An 18,592-nucleotide genomic window follows, 5' to 3' on the forward strand; every position below is an offset into this window, starting at 1 on the left:
TTAGTCCTTTAGTCTTCCATTCAAATTTGAGAACCAGCTCAAGTTCTATAAAATACTGTGTTAGGATTTTGATTAGAATTGCATTGAATGCGTACATCGATTTGGAGAGAATTACAATCTTTTTGATATGGAGTCTTTGTCTTAGTTTGCCAGGGTTGCTATGATAAATATCACAGATTGGTTAGCTTAAACAACGTGAATGTATTGTTCATTTCAAGGCATTGGCAGGGCTGGCTTTCTCCCAAAGGCTGTAGCCTTCCCGCAGTCCACACAGCCATCTCTCTCTCTCTTCTCTCTCTGTGTCTCCTCTTCTGGTTTCCACTGACTTCTGGCTTCTCCTGACTGACTGCATCTGAATTTCTCTCTTTATAAGGCCTCCAGTCATACGGATTAAGGCCCACCCTGATTCAGTTGGGCTATACCTTGCCTAATAACATCTTCACAAGTCCTGTTGATAAATGGGTTCACACTCACGGGAACACACATTAAGATTTGAACATATCTTTTGTGGGGGACATGATTCAATCCCCAACTGTCATATAAATCTATTCTATTTCTCCATTAATGAGAAATGTCTTTCAAATTTTCCTCTTAAGTCCGTGCACATTTTTTGTTAGAGATTTATTCATATTTATCCTTTTAAGTTTATTGCTGTTCTAAATAAGATCTTTTTCAAAGGCTCATTTTCTAATTGGTTGTTGCTTTTGTATAGGTGTGAAGTTGATTTTCTGTTTAGCAGCTTTGCTGAAATATTCTTAATAGCCTCTTGGATTTTCCATGTGGACAATCTTATTGTGTTCAGATAAGGACAGTTCTATATCTTTCTTTATAATTATACAGCTTTTTTTTCTTATCTTACTGCTTTAGTCTGTGACTTTCAGTATGGTATTTTTTTTTGTTGAAAAGAAAGATGATGATAAGCATCTTGTCTTGTTCCTCTCTTTAAAGGAAATAAGTTTCAATGATGTTTGCCATAGGTAACTTTTATTGGATTAATGAAGTTTCTTTATATTCCTTACTGGCTGAGAACTTTTATTATGAATGGCTGTTAAAACTTTAGATTTTTTCTATATCTTTGAGATGACCATATGATTTTTAAAAAAACTGTTAATGTATGGTAAATCATATTTATATTGAATCATCTTTGTGTTCTGGGATAAACCCACTTGGCCTAATACCTTTCTCCACTTGGTAATAAACAGATAATTTCTTTAGAAGTTTTACTTATAGGTTCATAAATGAGATTGGCTTATAATTTTCATCTCTTACTGTCAGTTTTTTTGTTTGTTTGTTTGTTTTTGTATCATGCTTACCCTAGCCTCAAAATGATTTTCTGTGTTCTGGAACATTGTTATTATCTGCTCTTTGTGTGTTTGGTGGAACTCATTTGTAAAACCATCTTGGTCTAATGAGTTTTTTGCTTTTTTGTTTGTTTTTCATGGTAACATTTAACATACTGATTTAATTTCTTTGATAGGTGTAGGTATATTCAGTTATTTATTTTTAAGTCAGTTTTGGTAATTATCTTTTTCTACAAAATTGTTCATTTGATATTTCAAATTTGGGGGCCTAAATTTGTTTAATTCTCCTACGATTTTTAAAACCCTCTACAAGATCTTTATGACCTTTTTCTCTGTAATATTATTTGTGCCTTCTGTTTTGTTGGTTTAATTTTGCCAGAGGACTGACTTATTTTCTTCATCTTTTCTGAGAGCTGGCTTTGGTTTTGTTGATTCTGTTGTCACTTTCTTTTCAATTACATTAATACCTTATTTTTATTCTTTCCTTCTTTCTACATTTTTTCAGTTTACTCATTAGTTCTTTTCTAACTTCTTGAGTTAGTTAACTCATTTTCTTTTAAGTGCTGCTTAAGCTGTATCTCACAAGTTTTGAAACGTTTGTTTATGTAATTTGGTATTCAGCTTTATTTCTTAAAACATTCCCATGATGATTTCTTCTTTGACTCATGAATTAATATACTTTTAAATTTCTGATTGAACTGGTTTTGAGAGGCTCCTTTTTATCATTGATTTCCAATTTTATAGCATTGTGGTCAGAAAGTATGACGTGTTAGATGGATTCTTAGGTATTTGTTGAAATTTGCTTGGTACGTACCTATACATGGTCATTTTTGGTAAATGTTCTATGTGTGCTTGCAAAGGTTGAATGTATATTTTTGTTTGTTGGATGCAGGCTTCCCCATATAGCCATTAGGTCAGGCTTATGAATTGTGTTGTTCATATTTCCGGTATTGTAATTTTTGCCTTCTTGAGCTTTCAAGTACTAAGAAAGGTGTGTTAAAACCTCCCACTATGACCATGGATTTGTTGACTTGTAATTTTTTTTTTCTTTATGTATTTTGGGACGATATCATTAAGAGCATTCAGATTTAGGGTTGTTACTTCTCCCTGGAGAATTGCTCCTGTTATGTAATAGCCCTCTTTATCCCTAACCATGTTTTTTGGTTTAAGGTCTGTTTTGTCTGACAATGACATAGCTATGCCAGATTTCTCTTGGTGAGTTATTTTCTTGGTATATCTTTTCCCATCCTTTTACTTTGAACCTTTCTGTGTCATTATGTTTTAGGTATGTCTCTTGTAAACAGCATATAGCTGGAATTTGTTATCTTATCCAATGTGAGAATCTGTCTTTTAACTGGTGAGTTTAGACTTTTTATATTTATTGTAATTACTGCTATATTTGGATTTGTTTGTATCATTTAATTTGGAACTGTTTACCATGTTTGTTTTTTTTTTCCCTGTTCCCCTCCTTTTCTGACTGGTATTGAATTCATTGAATTTTCTTTATTCTTTTCTTCCTTTTACTTGATTGAAAGTTTTGCATTCTATTTCAGAATATATAACTAGTCATTAACTTGTAAAATACTAATAAGCATACCTGACTTAACAGCATGTCAAGGTAATCATTCTCTCCCTCCTCTTCTTGAGCAATACCTTAGAATGCTTTGACTCTTAGCATTGTCACCCAATCTTAAATATTACTGTTGCCTAGTATTTTAGTTTCCTGTTGCTTTTATTCCTCCATTAATTATCATTATTGATTCTTATAGTAAACACTTATTTTGATTTATATGTTAAGTAATTTGTTTCCTCTCCATTGCTTCTTGCAAACCATTTTTTTTTTCCTAGTTTTTTTTTTTTTTCAGTGAAGGCTAAGGAGTAGAAAACTTCTTCAGTCTTCCTTGTCTGAAAATGCTTTTATATTCTTCTCCATTCTTAAATGGTAATTTAGACTATAATTCTATATCATACTACTTATTTTTCCTTATTACTTTGACAATATTATTTCATTTTTGTTTGACCTCATATCTGTTTAGAAGTATGCCATCTGTTTAATAGTTCCTGTTAGGTAATCAGTCTTCTCTCTTTGCTTTTAAGATTTTTCTCTGTCTTTGGATGTTCTTCAGCTTCACTACGAAGTGCCTAGGTAGAGAAACGCTGATGGGTAGAGCATTTTAATCCCCCTTCACTGGCGTTGCAGCCCTTTAGAAGTCTTGGCTTTGTTTTCTATGGGAGTCTCATTTTTAACATCTCAAGGCCTTATCTCCTGACCCTGCATGGGCAATAACCCAAGTCCCTCTTCTTTACTTGTCTAGTAACCATTTCCAGGGCTGTCTCTCCCTTTGCTTATGTCACTTGAGGACCTCCCATTCTTTGTTACAACCTCAGCCATGTGTTAAAAAACAAATTTATTGTATTTTACTTAGCATTTTAAGGTGTTATTAGCTGAAGGTTTTCTCATTGGCATAGGACACCATTGCTCTAGAACTAGAAGTCTGATGATTTTTATTGGTTTTTCCCACGTGTCAGAGAGCAGTGTTGAATGGGATTTCCACAACAGTTCCCCTAGGTTAAGACAATATTCTCTGAGTTCTAGCTGCAGGCTCCAGATCTCACCTTTTATTCAGGTTTTATCTTGAATTTCTGTTTACAGTTAAATTTCTATCCCAGTTAAACATAGATTATTTTTGGGATGGTGTGATATGGATTGATTTTACTCTAGTGGGAAATTAGGGATGTATGCCCTGGAATATTTGATCAAGGTTACTGTCTTCTAGAAAGAAGAAGAAAACCACTTAGAAATTTTCTTTCCATTAGGCACTTCCCTCAGAGGCCAGAGATACGTTAAAATACTCCCTTTTTTTTTTTTTTTTTTTTGGCTAAAATAAGGGGACTTGAGAAAGTTATTTACAATTGTGATGATTGAATTTAAAGTATTAATAGAATCTCTCTTCCTTGGTCCTTTGTCCTTTGGTTAGGCCAGAAATTTACTAAGGGTGTTCAGTTTCTCCTGCCTGTGTTGCCTGCTGCAGCTAACTTGTTTACTCCCAACACCGGTTTTCACATTCTCAGGTGGATTTTTATCCTGCTTTATCTTTTATAGCAGTCAGAATACTCTTCCCCCTATATTATTTTTGTCATGTCATTTTCCTGAAGGTAATTTAACAGGTGATCCTTATTATATTAAAGCTGAGTTCCTTAGCCTGTCAGTTAAGACAAGAGTCCTTTAGCTCTCTTATCAAACCGTATTTTTTGTTATCTTCTCTTGTCTGCTGGCTCCTTATTCACCTCTCATTTTAACTTGCTCCTTCACACTGTCTTGTCTTTGTTTATGCTATCTGGCATGTCCTCCCCAGTCTTGTCTATTATTTCCTTTAAGATTCCATCCAGAAATCCTTCCTTGATTTAACTTATCTCCCTTATTCTTTCTCCTGCCACATTATGTAACTGTCCTGTTGCCATCTGTTTATGTTGCTCAGTTTTTGTTCTGTGGTACTTTTGTGACATATCTTTTTTTTCCCCCGTTAGCTTATGGACCATTGCTATGTAGCTCCATGAAGAACTGGAACTATAACTTTTTGTATTCCCTCTTCCCACAAAATTAACACTGTCAAAATAGAAGAGTCAAATGAAAATAAATTCCCTTTTTTCCTTTGAGTTGTTTTCAGCCTGGATAGATAAAACAATGAAACCATTAGCCCTTAAAACTATATAATTAAATGTTGGACTGTTCTGCTGATTCTAAGAGTCTCAGGAACTAGAGAAACGCTTTTGAATGTGTTTTCTTTTGTTGTATAATTATAGAAGCAGAGAAGATTGCGCAAGTGGCAAAAATTCGTTTTCAGCAGAAGGTGATGGAGAAAGAAACTGAAAAGCGCATTTCTGAAATTGAAGGTACATCAGAGAGAATATGAGGCTGTCACTACCCTGAACTGCCTCTTTGCCTCAGGGAGGTGGACTCTTGTTTATGTTGGGTGGGAGGGCCAAAGCAGATAATAATTTGGTCTGGAGGAAGTGTCTGGCCTGATAGTCTAGACAAATTAAAAAACAAAAAACATTGCTGTTACGTATCTCACTCTTCGTTTGATTCATGAAAGTGGGTAGTTCAACCCTTCATTTTCCTTCCTTAAGTTGGGGCTCATTAACTACCACTTTATTCTCTGGCAAAGTGTGAGAATTACCCATAATCAATTGTAAAGAATGCATAAGATAACAAACCCCACTACCACCAGTTTCTTTTCATTCAACATTAAGAAAAGTAACAACAACAACAAATTAGCTGGAGAAAGAAAAGAAACCCAGATTTTCACAGAGGTTCTTGAACTCTGATTTCACATAGTGAGATGTTGATGTTCTTAGCATATGAACAGTCTTGAAGATCATACATTGAACCCCTTTTGCTTATATCTTGTTACATCCCTTCTTTCTCCTTTGACTAATTCTGGATCAAATTTGAAGGGGAATGGGGACAGGGCAATAGATAAGCAGAGCTTCCATGTCTAGACTTAATTATTTTACTAAGCCTAGAGGTTGGGAGGAGAGTCTGGTTGGTTGGTAAGGGGCAGGGTAGGAAGAGGAAGAAAGAAGGAGCAATGTTGGGTGGAAAATGAACTGAGCTCAGATGAGCTGAGAGTTACCTTCTAGTGACAAGAGCATTTCCCTTTAAAAAGGAATTGTCTGGGGACTGGGATTTGAAAACAACTGATGTAAATTTTGGAAGCAAAGTGAGCAGTCAGAATATCAGGCATTGGAGAAAGGGAACCTTACCTAAGTAGAGTCTGAACTCCTACACAGCTAAGAGAATGGATTGGCAACTTTCCTTTGTTTTAAATAGTCTGACTCTGTTTTGCTTGCTAGATGCTGCATTCCTGGCCCGAGAGAAGGCGAAAGCAGATGCTGAGTATTATGCTGCACACAAATATGCCACCTCAAACAAGGTGACTGGCTCTCAGTGCCACTTAAATAGCTATATGGTTTGGGGTTTTGCGTTCCCTTTTGGGGGCCTCTAATATCATAGTGGTGTTTTTATCCAATGTAAAGGAAGGACTTTTGCATCCTCCAAAATCAGTCAATCACTTAGCAAGACATACTGCATACTCACTGGGTAGGGGACTTTGTATAGTTTCTTCCAAAAGTGGTGAACCAGGACAAAGGCAAACAGATATATAAACACAGGTCAGATGCCATTAATCCATTCATTTGCATTGCTGTGGAAGGGCTCAATAATCAGGGAATTTGAGGATTTTCTCCTGAAATGACTAGAGTGACAAAGGGAGAAATAAAACTTGTTTAGAATTGGTTCTCAAAATAAGGTAGCTTTTTTGATAGTTGCTAAGTTTGTTTAGAGCAATGTTTCTTGTAAGAGAAATTCTTGGCATTTGGGGGCGAGATGTATTTTCACTGTTAAAGGCTGTATATCATACATTGTGAGATATTTTGCATCCCTGGCCCTTGTCCTCTAAATAACAGTAGTGCTCACCAATCATTTCAACAGCCAGACTCCCCACACACCCATACATTTCCATATGCCCCCAGTTGAGAACTGCTTGCTTATTGGATTTAGAAAACTGTTCTAGTCATGAAGAATGGCATGTGTGATAACTTTAGGAAGATGGTAGTGTGGCTTATAGGTGAACAATTGTGTCAGGACTGGGTTAGATTGGCTAGAGAGTGTAGGTGTAGTAAGCAGGGGTTATTTAATTAAGAGGCAGCTGGAATCCCTGTAGTATTTTGGGAAGGGAATATTTGTAAGGTTATTATTTGTAGAGTAGATTGGAACAGAGAAAGGATTGATACAGAGGTTGCTAAGGTGTATGATGTAGTTTAAAGGATGAGTCAAAATTTAAGGTATATGACAGGGCTTAAAGTAAAAATTTTGGTTTAAGAGAAATAGCATAATCTGTAGGCTGACAGAACGAGAGTTGTCAGTACTTTGAAAACTGGCATAAATAAACTTAGGGACATAGCCCTATAGAAACAGACTGGAATTCAGTGAAGGTAAGGCAAGATGGGTTGTTTCAGTTTATAAAACTAGCAATCCAAATTTATAGCAGGAGAACCTGCCTGCCATTGAGGTCAGCCTTAGTCTGAAAAAGGCAGTAGTTTTTTGCCATTTTAAAAAATGCTACTCAGATATCAACCTGTATTTAAAAGGCTGTAGGAAATGATTTGGTTATGTACTGTGACCAGGTTAGATTACAGTGTTATGACAGAGGATACCAGTCAGCTGGAGAGGGTATAAATCTAGGGGTCAAAGATGTTGGAGTGCCAAAAATAGATACTGTGGAATTATGAGGGACAAGATGGGGTTTTGCCCCAAGAGCAGACTGAGAACTCAAGATGAAGAGAAGATCACTAGGGAAGGTTCTGAGGGGCTTTTGGAAAAGTATTTTGTAAGGAACACCAGAAATGGTTTTAATCAAACTCAGAGCGATTTTGGTTGGATATATCTTGGCACCATGATTTAAACAAAACAAAGTTCTGCAGCAGATGAGAGAGAAGCACATCTTCAGGAGAGTGGTTGACAAACATCTGTCCACAAACATTGTAGCTTCTCAGTAAAGGCAAGAGGCTAGACTAGGTGATTTCCAGGTCTAGAATCTAGTCAAGAAAAGAAGAATCACATTTGGCTGATTCTAAGGTTATAAGTCCAGGGAATTAAAAGGTTCTTCATTGTGTCCCTGACATTGATAGGAAATTGGAAACTGGGTAGGACTTTGAAAAGAAAAGTAAGGATTTTAATTAATGAATTTACCTTCGATTATTCTATAACAAGTTACATCCCTTTCTTTTGAAGGTGTGCCACTCCCATCCATTGACCTGTTCCCCTCTCTCAGAGAATCAACAGAAATTCCAGACTGATTCTAGGTTGAATTCAGCTAGATGAAATGAGAAAGTATATATGAAGATCCTTTATGGGCCCCAATAGAAATGTTATTGTCATTATTATTAATGTTCCTAAATCTCTCCTCTCCCCCGGTTAGCTATTAAATTCTTTTACTAAAAAGCTAACAGTTTCTCCTGGAAGCTGTTGAAGGAACTTCAAATCTGGAACATACTGAGGTGTCATGATGTCTTTCCTCGTTTGCCTCCACACAGCACAAATTGACACCGGAATATCTGGAGCTCAAAAAGTACGAGGCCATTGCTTCTAACAGTAAGATCTACTTTGGCAGCAGCATCCCTAGCATGTTCGTGGACTCCTCCTGTGCTTTGAAATACTCAGATGCTAGGACTGGAAGAGAAAGTACTCTTCTCTCTAAGGAGGCTCTCGAACCCTCTGGAGAGCGCCCCATCCAAAACAAGGAGAGCACAGGTTGATGCAAGAGGTGGAAATGTTCTCCCATATCAAGATGCAGCCCAAGGGGTTAAGTGGGAACAATGGTTATATGGCTTCTTCAGATTTACAGAGAACTCGTGCTCCGTGTGTTCTGCCTCTCCTGTGATAATCCTGGTTTATCAACTGCAGGATAGAGTCAACTGTCTGGCACGCAAACGGTTTTTTCAGCTGCAGTTTTATCAAGTATGCTGTATGTGTTCCTTTTTAAACTGGTACTCATGAAAAAGGGGAAGTATGATGCTAAGATACTGCCTGCACTGGAATGTTAACACTACATACATAACAAGCTGGGTTTTTCTAAGCTGAGATCTATTGAATAATGTTTACATTGGTCCCTGGGGAACTGGGTGCTCAGCCATCCAAGAGATGGGAGGCCAGAGGGAAGACGGCCAGGATATGATAAGTATAAAGACTGATTGTACCCTGGGACCCAGGCTCTCTCTTCAGGGCCCATTCCCAGCGTTCATCCATTATATTAACGTCTAGGCCACTGAGGTTCCCCAGGAAATGATCTTCCACTCGAGCAGCCATTTACTTGATAAGATTTGCGCCTTTCTGTTTTCCTGCATTCGAGTTGGTGGCCTGCTGGGACATGTACCTTGCCACCAAACCAGAAATTCTTCATAGAGATTCCCAATCACTAGTTGACTGCATTAGTAGGCTCAGAGATAAGGAGGGCTTGATTTGAACTTTGGGGTGAGATGAAACCTTTTGCTCTGAATCAAAGCTCTGAGACCCTGTCTTCCCCCACCCTCCAATGAAGACTGTCAGCATAACCCACCCCCCACCCCCAGGCCATGTGTGACTGGGTGCCTGGTTTTTAGCCACAGACAACTTCTCTTATGTCACTTCTCAATTCTGACTGTCCAAGAGTGGGACAGGACTTAACTAGAAATAGGAGCAGCATACAATTCCAGGCCATTCACTGTACACTATCATCATTGCAGGAAGATTTTATTCTTAAAACTGGATTTGGGGTACATTTATTTTTCTAAGCACCTCTGCCTAAATCCTAGGGCTGCCATGGTTACTTGCACACTGATTCTTCTTAATGTTCTTCATCAGGAGCCCACATAGTGTGGAATAAATGGAATGGAAAGCATCCTTGTTCATCTCTGTCTCCTCCTCTCCTGGCCCAGATTTTTTTTTAAATCAAAGTTGTTTCTCCAGCTTTCACCTTCCCTGGGAGATCAGGGTTCTTCTGAATTCCTGGGTAGCCAGTGAATTTAAATTTCCATGATAGAGTGGCAATTAGCTTAGGGCTATGGGAGAACTATTTCATCTGTACCTTTTTTTTTTCCCTTAAGATTAACTTTCCTGAAACAGTATGCACCATAGTTAGGCCTGAGTTTTTGCAGGTTGCTAGGATACCTTGTGTACAGTGTGATGAAGCCAGACAGAAAAGTTACGGGACCATTTCAAGAAATCTTCCAGCTGAATGTCAGTTCTGTCAGTTTTTGTGCCAAACACTTATATTCAGGAAAGGAAATCCCAGGTTCAAATGGGTCTTCCTGGGTCTTATACCAGGGGCATTTGTAATAAGGAGAGAATTGGTTTCTTGTTTTTTGTTGTTGTTTTATTTTTTCTTTCTTTTTTGCTCAATTACATAAATTCTCTTTTGAATTTTTTTTTTTTTTTTTTTTTTTGTCCTCATAAGAGCTGTTGAATTATAAACTCTTAACCTGTCATATTGTTGCTGCAGATAAAAAATGATTGCTGTGGGAAGTCTGGGTCATTGACCTCTTGTGCTTTCATTCCTAGAGATTTTTCCCTATTCATGCGAGCTAAATGCTCTTGCCCCAATGTGATGGGTGTGGGTTTTCTTACCAGCCACAAACCCTGGTGGCAGGGTTGAGGGACAATTGTGAAGTTCTAAAGAAAGTATTTTTCACTTAAACTCCCCATGGAGTGTGCTTCCCTGTGCTCACTCAATGAGCTCAAAGCCTATCCCTCCTTTAGGGATGTTCCTTTTGGCAAATATACACTGTAATCTTGAAGTCTAAATTTCTATGTGAAATGCTACCTTTTTTTTTTAATAAGAAAATAAAATTATTTTACTATCATTGATTTGTGTTTCTTCTCCATTCTTTTCTATTATCCTAACAAACCCCTAAGGCTGTCTTGCCTATTGCAGTAAGGTAACCAGTTTTTTGTTTTGTTTTGCTGGTTTAACTTAACTGTAGAGTCTTTTCTTTTACATTTCCCAGAATGCTGTCTTTCTTTCTGATGTAAGAATTTTTCAATATAACAGGGTTTCTATTCTTTCTTGACTCATGGTATTTAATAAGGAATGTTCTATTCCTTGTGAGAGAGAGCCAGCAGCAGGGGAGGAAAGTGGGAGGAAAAAGAATCATGTCCCTGGGAGTCTTCCCTGAAAGCTAAAATACTTACACTGAGAAAGGGAGGAGGCAGTTATCTCTGGGTGGAGGAAGGATAATTTATATAAATTATACCTAGCAATGGTATGGCATAACCGTTTCCTAATTCAGATGTTATCAGCTCAAGAGCCAGAATTTGACTTGCTCTCCAAAGCTCTGTGCATTCCCTCTTTGGAACAGTTTTATAGTGATGTTGGAGCAGGGAGTGGTGTTTAGGAGGTTTTGGGTAAAGCTTCGGCCCATTACTCAACTTCCTCTGGGACCCAGCTCTATAGTATCCTACAATAGCTAGTATAGGCCAGGTAAATTTAACTCAAACCAGTTATCCTATGGGCTTTTGGTAGCTATCAAAATGCTATCTGCCTCTTGCTGTGGGGAAGAAATTTTATGAGTTAGAAATCATGGCCTCTAATTATTTTAAGAATAAGTCCCAAATGTGTGCAAACAAGGCTCTCTGTTCTCTGCCCCTACTGACTTCTCCTGGCACTCTACTCCTAGTATTGTCCACTGGAAGGACAGGCGATGGAAGCATTTACCCTTTGGCTTCTGCCTCTCACTGGTTGAGGGATGGCCCTGGGGATATTAATTTTTGTGCATATCTGGGTTGAGCTTCAATGTGGATTGACCACAGCCTCCACAATGTTGGAGGATCCTTGGGGTGAAAAAACAATAATGTGAAGAGCATGCAGGGGTGAGATGCTGCCAAAGGGAAGTGAGTTGAAGGCTGTATGGAACTGCCTGACAGGCAAAATTAGACATGAGGTTGAGTGGATGTGTGGTAGGATGCCAGAGGCATTAGATAGTTTGCCACATATTGCCATATGTATCTGAATCCTATAGTTATTGTATCTTCAAAAAATGTTCTCTTTCCTACTCTTCCATGTTAAATTTTAGATCTACTGTAGATCTAAATGCACAGTAGATTGTAAATCTGTGCATTGAATAATGCAAAGGAAAACAGCTGTGGCATAAAGAACAGAGAAATCAACTCAGATACAGGAGTCTTTGGTGCAAATCCTAAATTTTGCTGCTTAAAGCTTTGACAGTAAGCAAGTGACTTGGCCATTTTGACCCCTAGTTTTTTGTCAGTAAAATGATAAAACATACCTGTTCTCTGTGAGTTAAGAGAAGAAATGACTGTGAAATCTGTTTATATAAGCAACAGTTTGTTAAAGCTAGCAGATGCTCACATGAAGATTAACGTTTATGACAAGGTAATGGATTCAGTTATTTAAGAGGGAAGGGTAGATGTCATATACACACTCACAAAACACTCAAATGTCTGGCAGGATCTCGTGGAAGGTCCTCCTAAAATAGGTATGTAAGCTGCTATCCTAATTGAGCAGGTAATCAATCCCAGGTTATGAGCTTCTTCAAACAGTCCAGGACACTATCTCCTAAAGGACATTTTGAATGCTAGCACTGTTCAAAGACAGCAACACATGCACCGCTATCACATACATTGTCTTTAACTACAAGGATATTATTATTCAAACTTGGCCCTGAGCCAACAGATCTTTCATAAATCATTTCCTAGCACTGTCACCTAAAACAGAAGATGAACTCTAAATGCTGAAGAACTCAATCTTACAGAGTCTGGGGTAACCTACATTATGAAAAATCATCAATCCCTTTTAGGGCACTGTGGGGGCCACATCCTCCAACGCTACTTAAGACCTTCTGCTGGAGCTTCTATGAGATTTTGTCTTTCTGCCATAATGTCATTGAACTTCATCCTGAACCCTTTTCTCTGAATTCAAACTCCACCCTTATAACTAACCTCCTGACCAGAGCCCACATGCCAGCAGAGAGGTTTATAGGGTGCTTATGTGACCAGGAATAGCTGAAGCACAACTGGTTAGAGGAAAATTGACCCCAAAAACATTTTCAAAGGAATTGCAACCCTCCTGATACAACAGAAGCATTGTAAATATTCAAGTCAAGTCGATAAAGGTTTACTGTGTATCTGGTATGTGCCAGGAAACCTAAAATGTATAAAGTAATGAACAGTGAAAAACTCAACAGCGACCAAGACAGATACAGTCTCTGCTCTCTTAGAATCAGTAGTCTCATAGGAAGGTAGACCTTAAGCAAAGAATTCCAAATGTTATAAGACTATATAAATGGGAGAACTGTAGCACTAAGATCTTAAAAGGGTGTGGAGGGGTGGGAGGGATCTTAAGAATGAGAAAGAGCACTAACCAGCTACAGATGAGAGGATAATAACTCAATAATAAAAGACAAATAACCCTAGTAACATGGGCAAAGGATTTGAATAGTTATTTCTCCACAGAAGATATGTAAATGGACCAATAAGAACATGTAAAGATGTTCAACATCAGTAGTCATTAGGGAAATGCAAATCAAAACCACAAAGAGATATGCCACTTCACATCCACTAGGATGGTTATAATTTAAAAAGACAATAAGTATTGCAAGGATGTAGAGGAATTGGAGATGACATACATTGCTGGTGGGAATGTAAAATGGGGCAGCCACTTTGAAAAATAGTTTTGACAGTTCCTCAAAATTTTAAACATAGAGCTACCATGTGACCCAGCAATGCTACTCCTAGGAATATATCCAAAAGAACTGAAGCATGTAAGCACAAAAATTTGCACACAAATGTTACAGCAACATGATTCATAATGGCCAAAAAGTGGAAACAACCCAAATGTCCATTAACTGAATGAATAGATAAACAAAATGTGGTATATCCATATAATGGAATATTCAGTCATAAAAAGAAATGAAATATAGATTCTACAACATGGGTGAACCTTGAAAACATGCTAAGTGAAAAAAGCCAGTCACAAAAAGCCACTTATTATATGATTTGATTTACGTGAAACTTCAGAATACGCAAATATTTAGAGACAAAAAGCAGATTAGTTGTTGCCAGAGGCTTTGAGAAGAGGCAAAATAGAAAATGATTACTAATGGGTATGGGGTTTACTTTTGGGAGTAATGAAAAGATTCTAAAATCTGATTTTGGTGATGGTTGCACAATTCTGCAAATACGCTAAAAACCACTGAACTGTTTACTTTAAAAGGGTGAACATTATGTATGTGGATTATATATCAATAAAGTTATTATTAAAAATAAAAAGGTTGGAGGATAGTGCAAAGACTTCAGTTCAAGAACCTTCCAGAAATGGAACAAAGCCCAATATGGGCACAGCATTAGTAGTGAGAATGAGAGCACCAGAAGACAAGACTGGAGAGGTAGGTGTCAAGAAAGGGACGGGGCAAGGTTGATCACGGTAGGCCTCATAAGTCTTGTTACGTATCAGTGACTTTTTCCAAAGGCTGGAAACAAACATTTCAAGCAAAAACTTCCAAGAGTTTTAAGTGGGGGTGGGGGGTTGATATCAGTTAGTTTCAAAAGTGCTCTTTCCCAGTATGTTTACCAGTCCATTCTGTCTATTAACTCTACTTTCAACATACAAACCGACATTAGTGTTCTAACTCTTCACAGCATTTCAAAGTCAATCATTTAGCTCCCTATGAAATGTCTGCAAATGTATGCTTGTCCACTCAGGAAAAATACATTGGATACTGGTTACACAGAAGGTGCTAGAAGATATACAGAAATGTATATGAGGTCCCTGAGCGGATTACCTCTACCTCAGTTCTTCTCCACACACAAGCCCATCATTGGCTGTAGACCCACCCCATCTTACTGGCCCAATTCTCAGAACCTTGGGGTCTTACTCATCCCTGCAGCTGTCCTTGCCCTTCACGTAGAAATCATGCTGGTCATCGTTCTAATGGCTATATGAATGTAAATTGATTGAATGGAAGGAAATTTTCTACTGTGGGAAAAATCAGAGAGGTGACTCTGAAATGAGATAAAAATCAAGTTGAAACCATATAATGAATTTCAGTGCTAAATAGATTTTACTTATTGTTACAATAAGTAAAAGAGAATCAAAGTAGGCTTTTAACTTAGGAACATGATAAAAACAATGTTTGAGGAAGACTACCCTGATATCTGTGTTTAAGATACATACATACATTGTAACAGTTTCAGAGTTATGAAAAATAAAATGCAGCTTTATATTTAATGACTCATCAGAGCTGAAAGGAAAAAAAAATACATGTAATGGAGATGCTTAGAGTATCAAAGGGATAAAGTTGCAGATTTTATGAACGAGAGGTAGGAAAGATATGGATCCATCTCAGTCTCAAATTTCAGCAAAGCAAATCAACCAAAAACACTCCCAGCTGGTTGAATCCAAGAAGAGTCCAGGAACTCAGACCAGCCTTTGACCAGAAGGTCACACCCCACACACAAGCCTTTGCTTTGGGACAGATATCTAGGCAGTCCCTAACTTCTAGTGGCTGAAATGGAGCTACTGGAAATCATTACTCCTGCCCTTGTGATTTGTGTCTCTTGCCTGATTTTCCTTTTTGTGTGGAGAAAAAGTCACAAAGGGGGAAGGCTCCCTCCTGGCCCAATGCCTCTTCCCATCATTGGGAATATGCTGCAACTGAACCTCAAGAACATCCCTGCATCTCTCTCTAAGGTAAGGGGTTTGATTTGGGGGATGGTAATCTCCAGGTAGGGGGAATCATCCATGGGTTGACCACTGCAGACTGGCTTTGCCTCAATCTTTCTTAGTCCTATTCATCACTGATGTACTTTGGGGTGCCTGTATCTGTACCACAAGAGAAGTATCCTCTTCCCTTCTGGCTTAGGGACCTCATATACATTTCTGTATACCTTCCAGCACCTTCTGTGTAACCAGTATCCAATGTATTTTTGCTGAGTGAGTGGACAAGCATACATTTGCAGACATTTCATAGTGAGCTAAATGATTGACTTTGAAATTCTGAGAAGAGTTAGAACACTAATGTTTGTTTTGATGTTGAAAGCAGGGTAAATAAACAAAGTGGACTGATAAACATATTGGGAAAGAGCAGGTAGTGGGTGGTGTTGACCTGAGCTGAGATACTGGTTGAATTACAATGGATGAGAAAATTCTGGGACAGAACATATTTTAATTGAAAGGCTTTCAATCCTCTCATCACCACTTACTTACTAAAAGGCAAGGAAAAGTCTTGTGGATCACACTCCCTTTATCCAGTGCATGGATGGATGAGTAGAAAAATAGGGTGGGGGGGATGATTTGGGTGTTCTTTTTTACTTTTATTTTTTATTCTTATTTTTACTTTTTCTGACACAAGGAAAATGTTCAAAAAATAGATTGGGGTGATAAATGTACAACTATATGAGGTACTGTGAACAATTGATTGTACACTTTGGATGACTGTATGGTATGTTAAAATATCTCAATAAAATTGAATTTAAAAAAAAAGGCAAGGCAAGTCAATGAACAGAAATCATTTGGATAGAAGTCCTGGTTCTGCCTCTTACTTAGTTGTGCAACTTGAAGCAGGTTACTCAACCTCTGCCTCTCCATCTGAATAGAAACAATAATAGTTCCAAGTCCATGAAATTATTATGTAGATTTATTGAGCTAATGCATTTGAATTATTAGAACAATGCCAAGAAAATGAAATAATTGTCCTTTTATAATTGTCCCTCTAAAAAGTGATCCCCACTCCCCCGACATTCTGCTCTGATGCAGACCAGCCCTGCTATTAGGATTGAGATTCAAGTCTTTTGAAATACTCCTTGGAGAAAAAGATATTGTCTCCATGAGTACATTGTGCAAAAAATATATTCCACAGGAGAGAAGAAACAGTACTGGAAATTTCTTCTTTGATTGTCAAGCCTTAGCACTAAATAGACAATTCATTTGGTAAACATTTAATGAACCCATGCTTTTCGGCAAGCTTTCTTTTAGATAGACTCTAGGAACACTGCAATGAACAGAGAGGCAAAAAACCCCTTTGCCTAACTTATTTTCTAGTGAGGGGAATCAGACAACAACCAAAGCAAATTAGTAACATATATAGTACCTTAGATATTATAAATGCTATGGAGAAAAATAATGTAGAAAAGGAGAGCACAGGTTTAAATTTTAAATAAAGTTTACAGGAAAGGCTTCACTGAAAAGGTGGTATTTGATCAAAGACTTCAAGGAGATGACAGAGAAAGCCAGAAATCCACAAGGCTAACCTGAGGGAAAAGCATTACAGGCAGAGGAAACAAACTCAAGAACTCCATGGCAGAAGGCACTTGGTGTGGAAAAGCAAAGTTGTCAGTTTGGATGACATAAGGTGAGAAAAGGGGAATAAGAAAGGCATAATGTTAAAGTTCAGAGGGTCAGATCGAGTATTGTAAGAATGTTAGCTTTTACTCCAAAAGAAAAAGGAAATCACTGAGAACTTTGAGTTGGAGCAACATGGTGTGATTCATGTTTTAGCCAGATCACTTCTGGAAACATAGTTGAGAGCAGAATATAAACTTGCTAAGAGAATCTGCTCAGCAACAACCTGGGAGAGATGATGGTGACTTGAACCAGTTTAAGAACAGAGGAGGGGGTGGAAATGGTTAGATTAGTTATTTTTGGAAGAGAGTGTCAAGAGGATTTGCTGATAGATTGGATATGAGGTGTAAGATACAGAGAAGATTTTGTTTGATGTAGGGAAGGTAGGAAAAATGGGATAACAAGAGCCAAGTTTTGGACATACTAAGTTTCAAAACCCTTCTAAACATCTGAATGGACATGTGAATAGGCAGCCGACTGTATAAGGTTACAGTTCAGGGGATTGATCCAGACTACTTATGTAAATTTGGGAGTCATAATATACAATGTATTTATAGTCATGAAACTGGATGGGATCATGAAGGGAATGGGTATAGCTGGGGAAGCTATAAGGACTAAGGACTAAGCCCTAAGTCCGGGCGGACCCCAAAGATTAGAGATGAGAAAGAACCAGCAAAGGGGGTTGAGGCTGAGAAGCCAGAGAGACAGGAACACCCGCAGAGTGGGCTGTCCTGGAATCCAAGGGAGGAGCATATTTCAAGGAGTATTTTAACCATGCCCAAAGGCTGATGATTGGTCAAATAAAATGCAACTTAGTAAGGTGGCAGTTTTCAGTGATACTTATAAAAGCAGTTTCAGTAGCGTGATATGAGCAAAAGCTTCAATGGTGTGATTTCAAAGGAAAATGGAAATGTTTTGAGGAGGGATGTCATGCAAAATGGCAGAGTAGGAAGCTCTAGGATTTAGTCCCCCCATCCCCACCAAAGCAACCAATGAACAGAAAAAAAATGATTGAGATAAACTATTTTGCAGCTCTGGAACCTAATTGAACACTTACAACAATCTTGGGAGTGCTTGGTGAAGAGATAGTCTGCTGATCTTACACAAGTGAGCTGCTCTCATGAACCAAAGACCATCTCCCATTCATAAGCCTCATGGCTATGGGGAAAGTGGCCCAGCAATCTGGAGTTGCTAGCTGTTGCCAGGGAAGGCAATGAGGGTTGCATGTTTTGGCTTATCTGGTGAATCCTCAAGGGAGTGGCACAAATACCAGTCATGGTTTAGGCCCCCTCAGGCTGCAGCACTTCCCCAATGGCAGCTATTGGAGGATTTTAAGAGACAGTACACCAATTTTTCCTCTTTTTGAAGCTAGACAGCTAAATAAATTTTTGTCAG

At 38.1% G+C, this 18,592-nt stretch overlaps 2 protein-coding genes across 3 annotated transcripts in view; both read left to right on the forward strand.

The window, feature by feature from the left end:
- ERLIN1 (ER lipid raft associated 1) overlaps positions 1–8,761 on the forward strand; it is a 50,226-nt gene extending 41,465 nt beyond the window's left edge. For both annotated transcript variants that reach the window (XM_037805035.1, XM_037805036.1), the window contains 3 exons: positions 5,106–5,195; positions 6,159–6,238; positions 8,400–8,761. In XM_037805035.1, the coding sequence (XP_037660963.1) occupies positions 5,106–5,195; positions 6,159–6,238; positions 8,400–8,621 (392 nt within the window). In that variant the 3' untranslated portion in view covers positions 8,622–8,761. The remainder of the gene's footprint in view (positions 1–5,105; positions 5,196–6,158; positions 6,239–8,399) is intronic.
- A 6,534-nt stretch (positions 8,762–15,295) lies between these two features.
- The window catches only part of LOC119510647 (cytochrome P450 2C23-like), a 66,779-nt gene continuing 63,482 nt past the window's right edge, over positions 15,296–18,592 (forward strand). Inside the window, exon 1 of the mRNA XM_037805062.1 lies at positions 15,296–15,547. Within this exon, the coding sequence (XP_037660990.1) occupies positions 15,368–15,547 (180 nt within the window). The 5' untranslated portion in view covers positions 15,296–15,367. The remainder of the gene's footprint in view (positions 15,548–18,592) is intronic.

This window comes from Choloepus didactylus, chromosome 15, assembly GCF_015220235.1.
Source record: "Choloepus didactylus isolate mChoDid1 chromosome 15, mChoDid1.pri, whole genome shotgun sequence".
Lineage (NCBI taxonomy): Eukaryota > Metazoa > Chordata > Mammalia > Pilosa > Megalonychidae > Choloepus > Choloepus didactylus.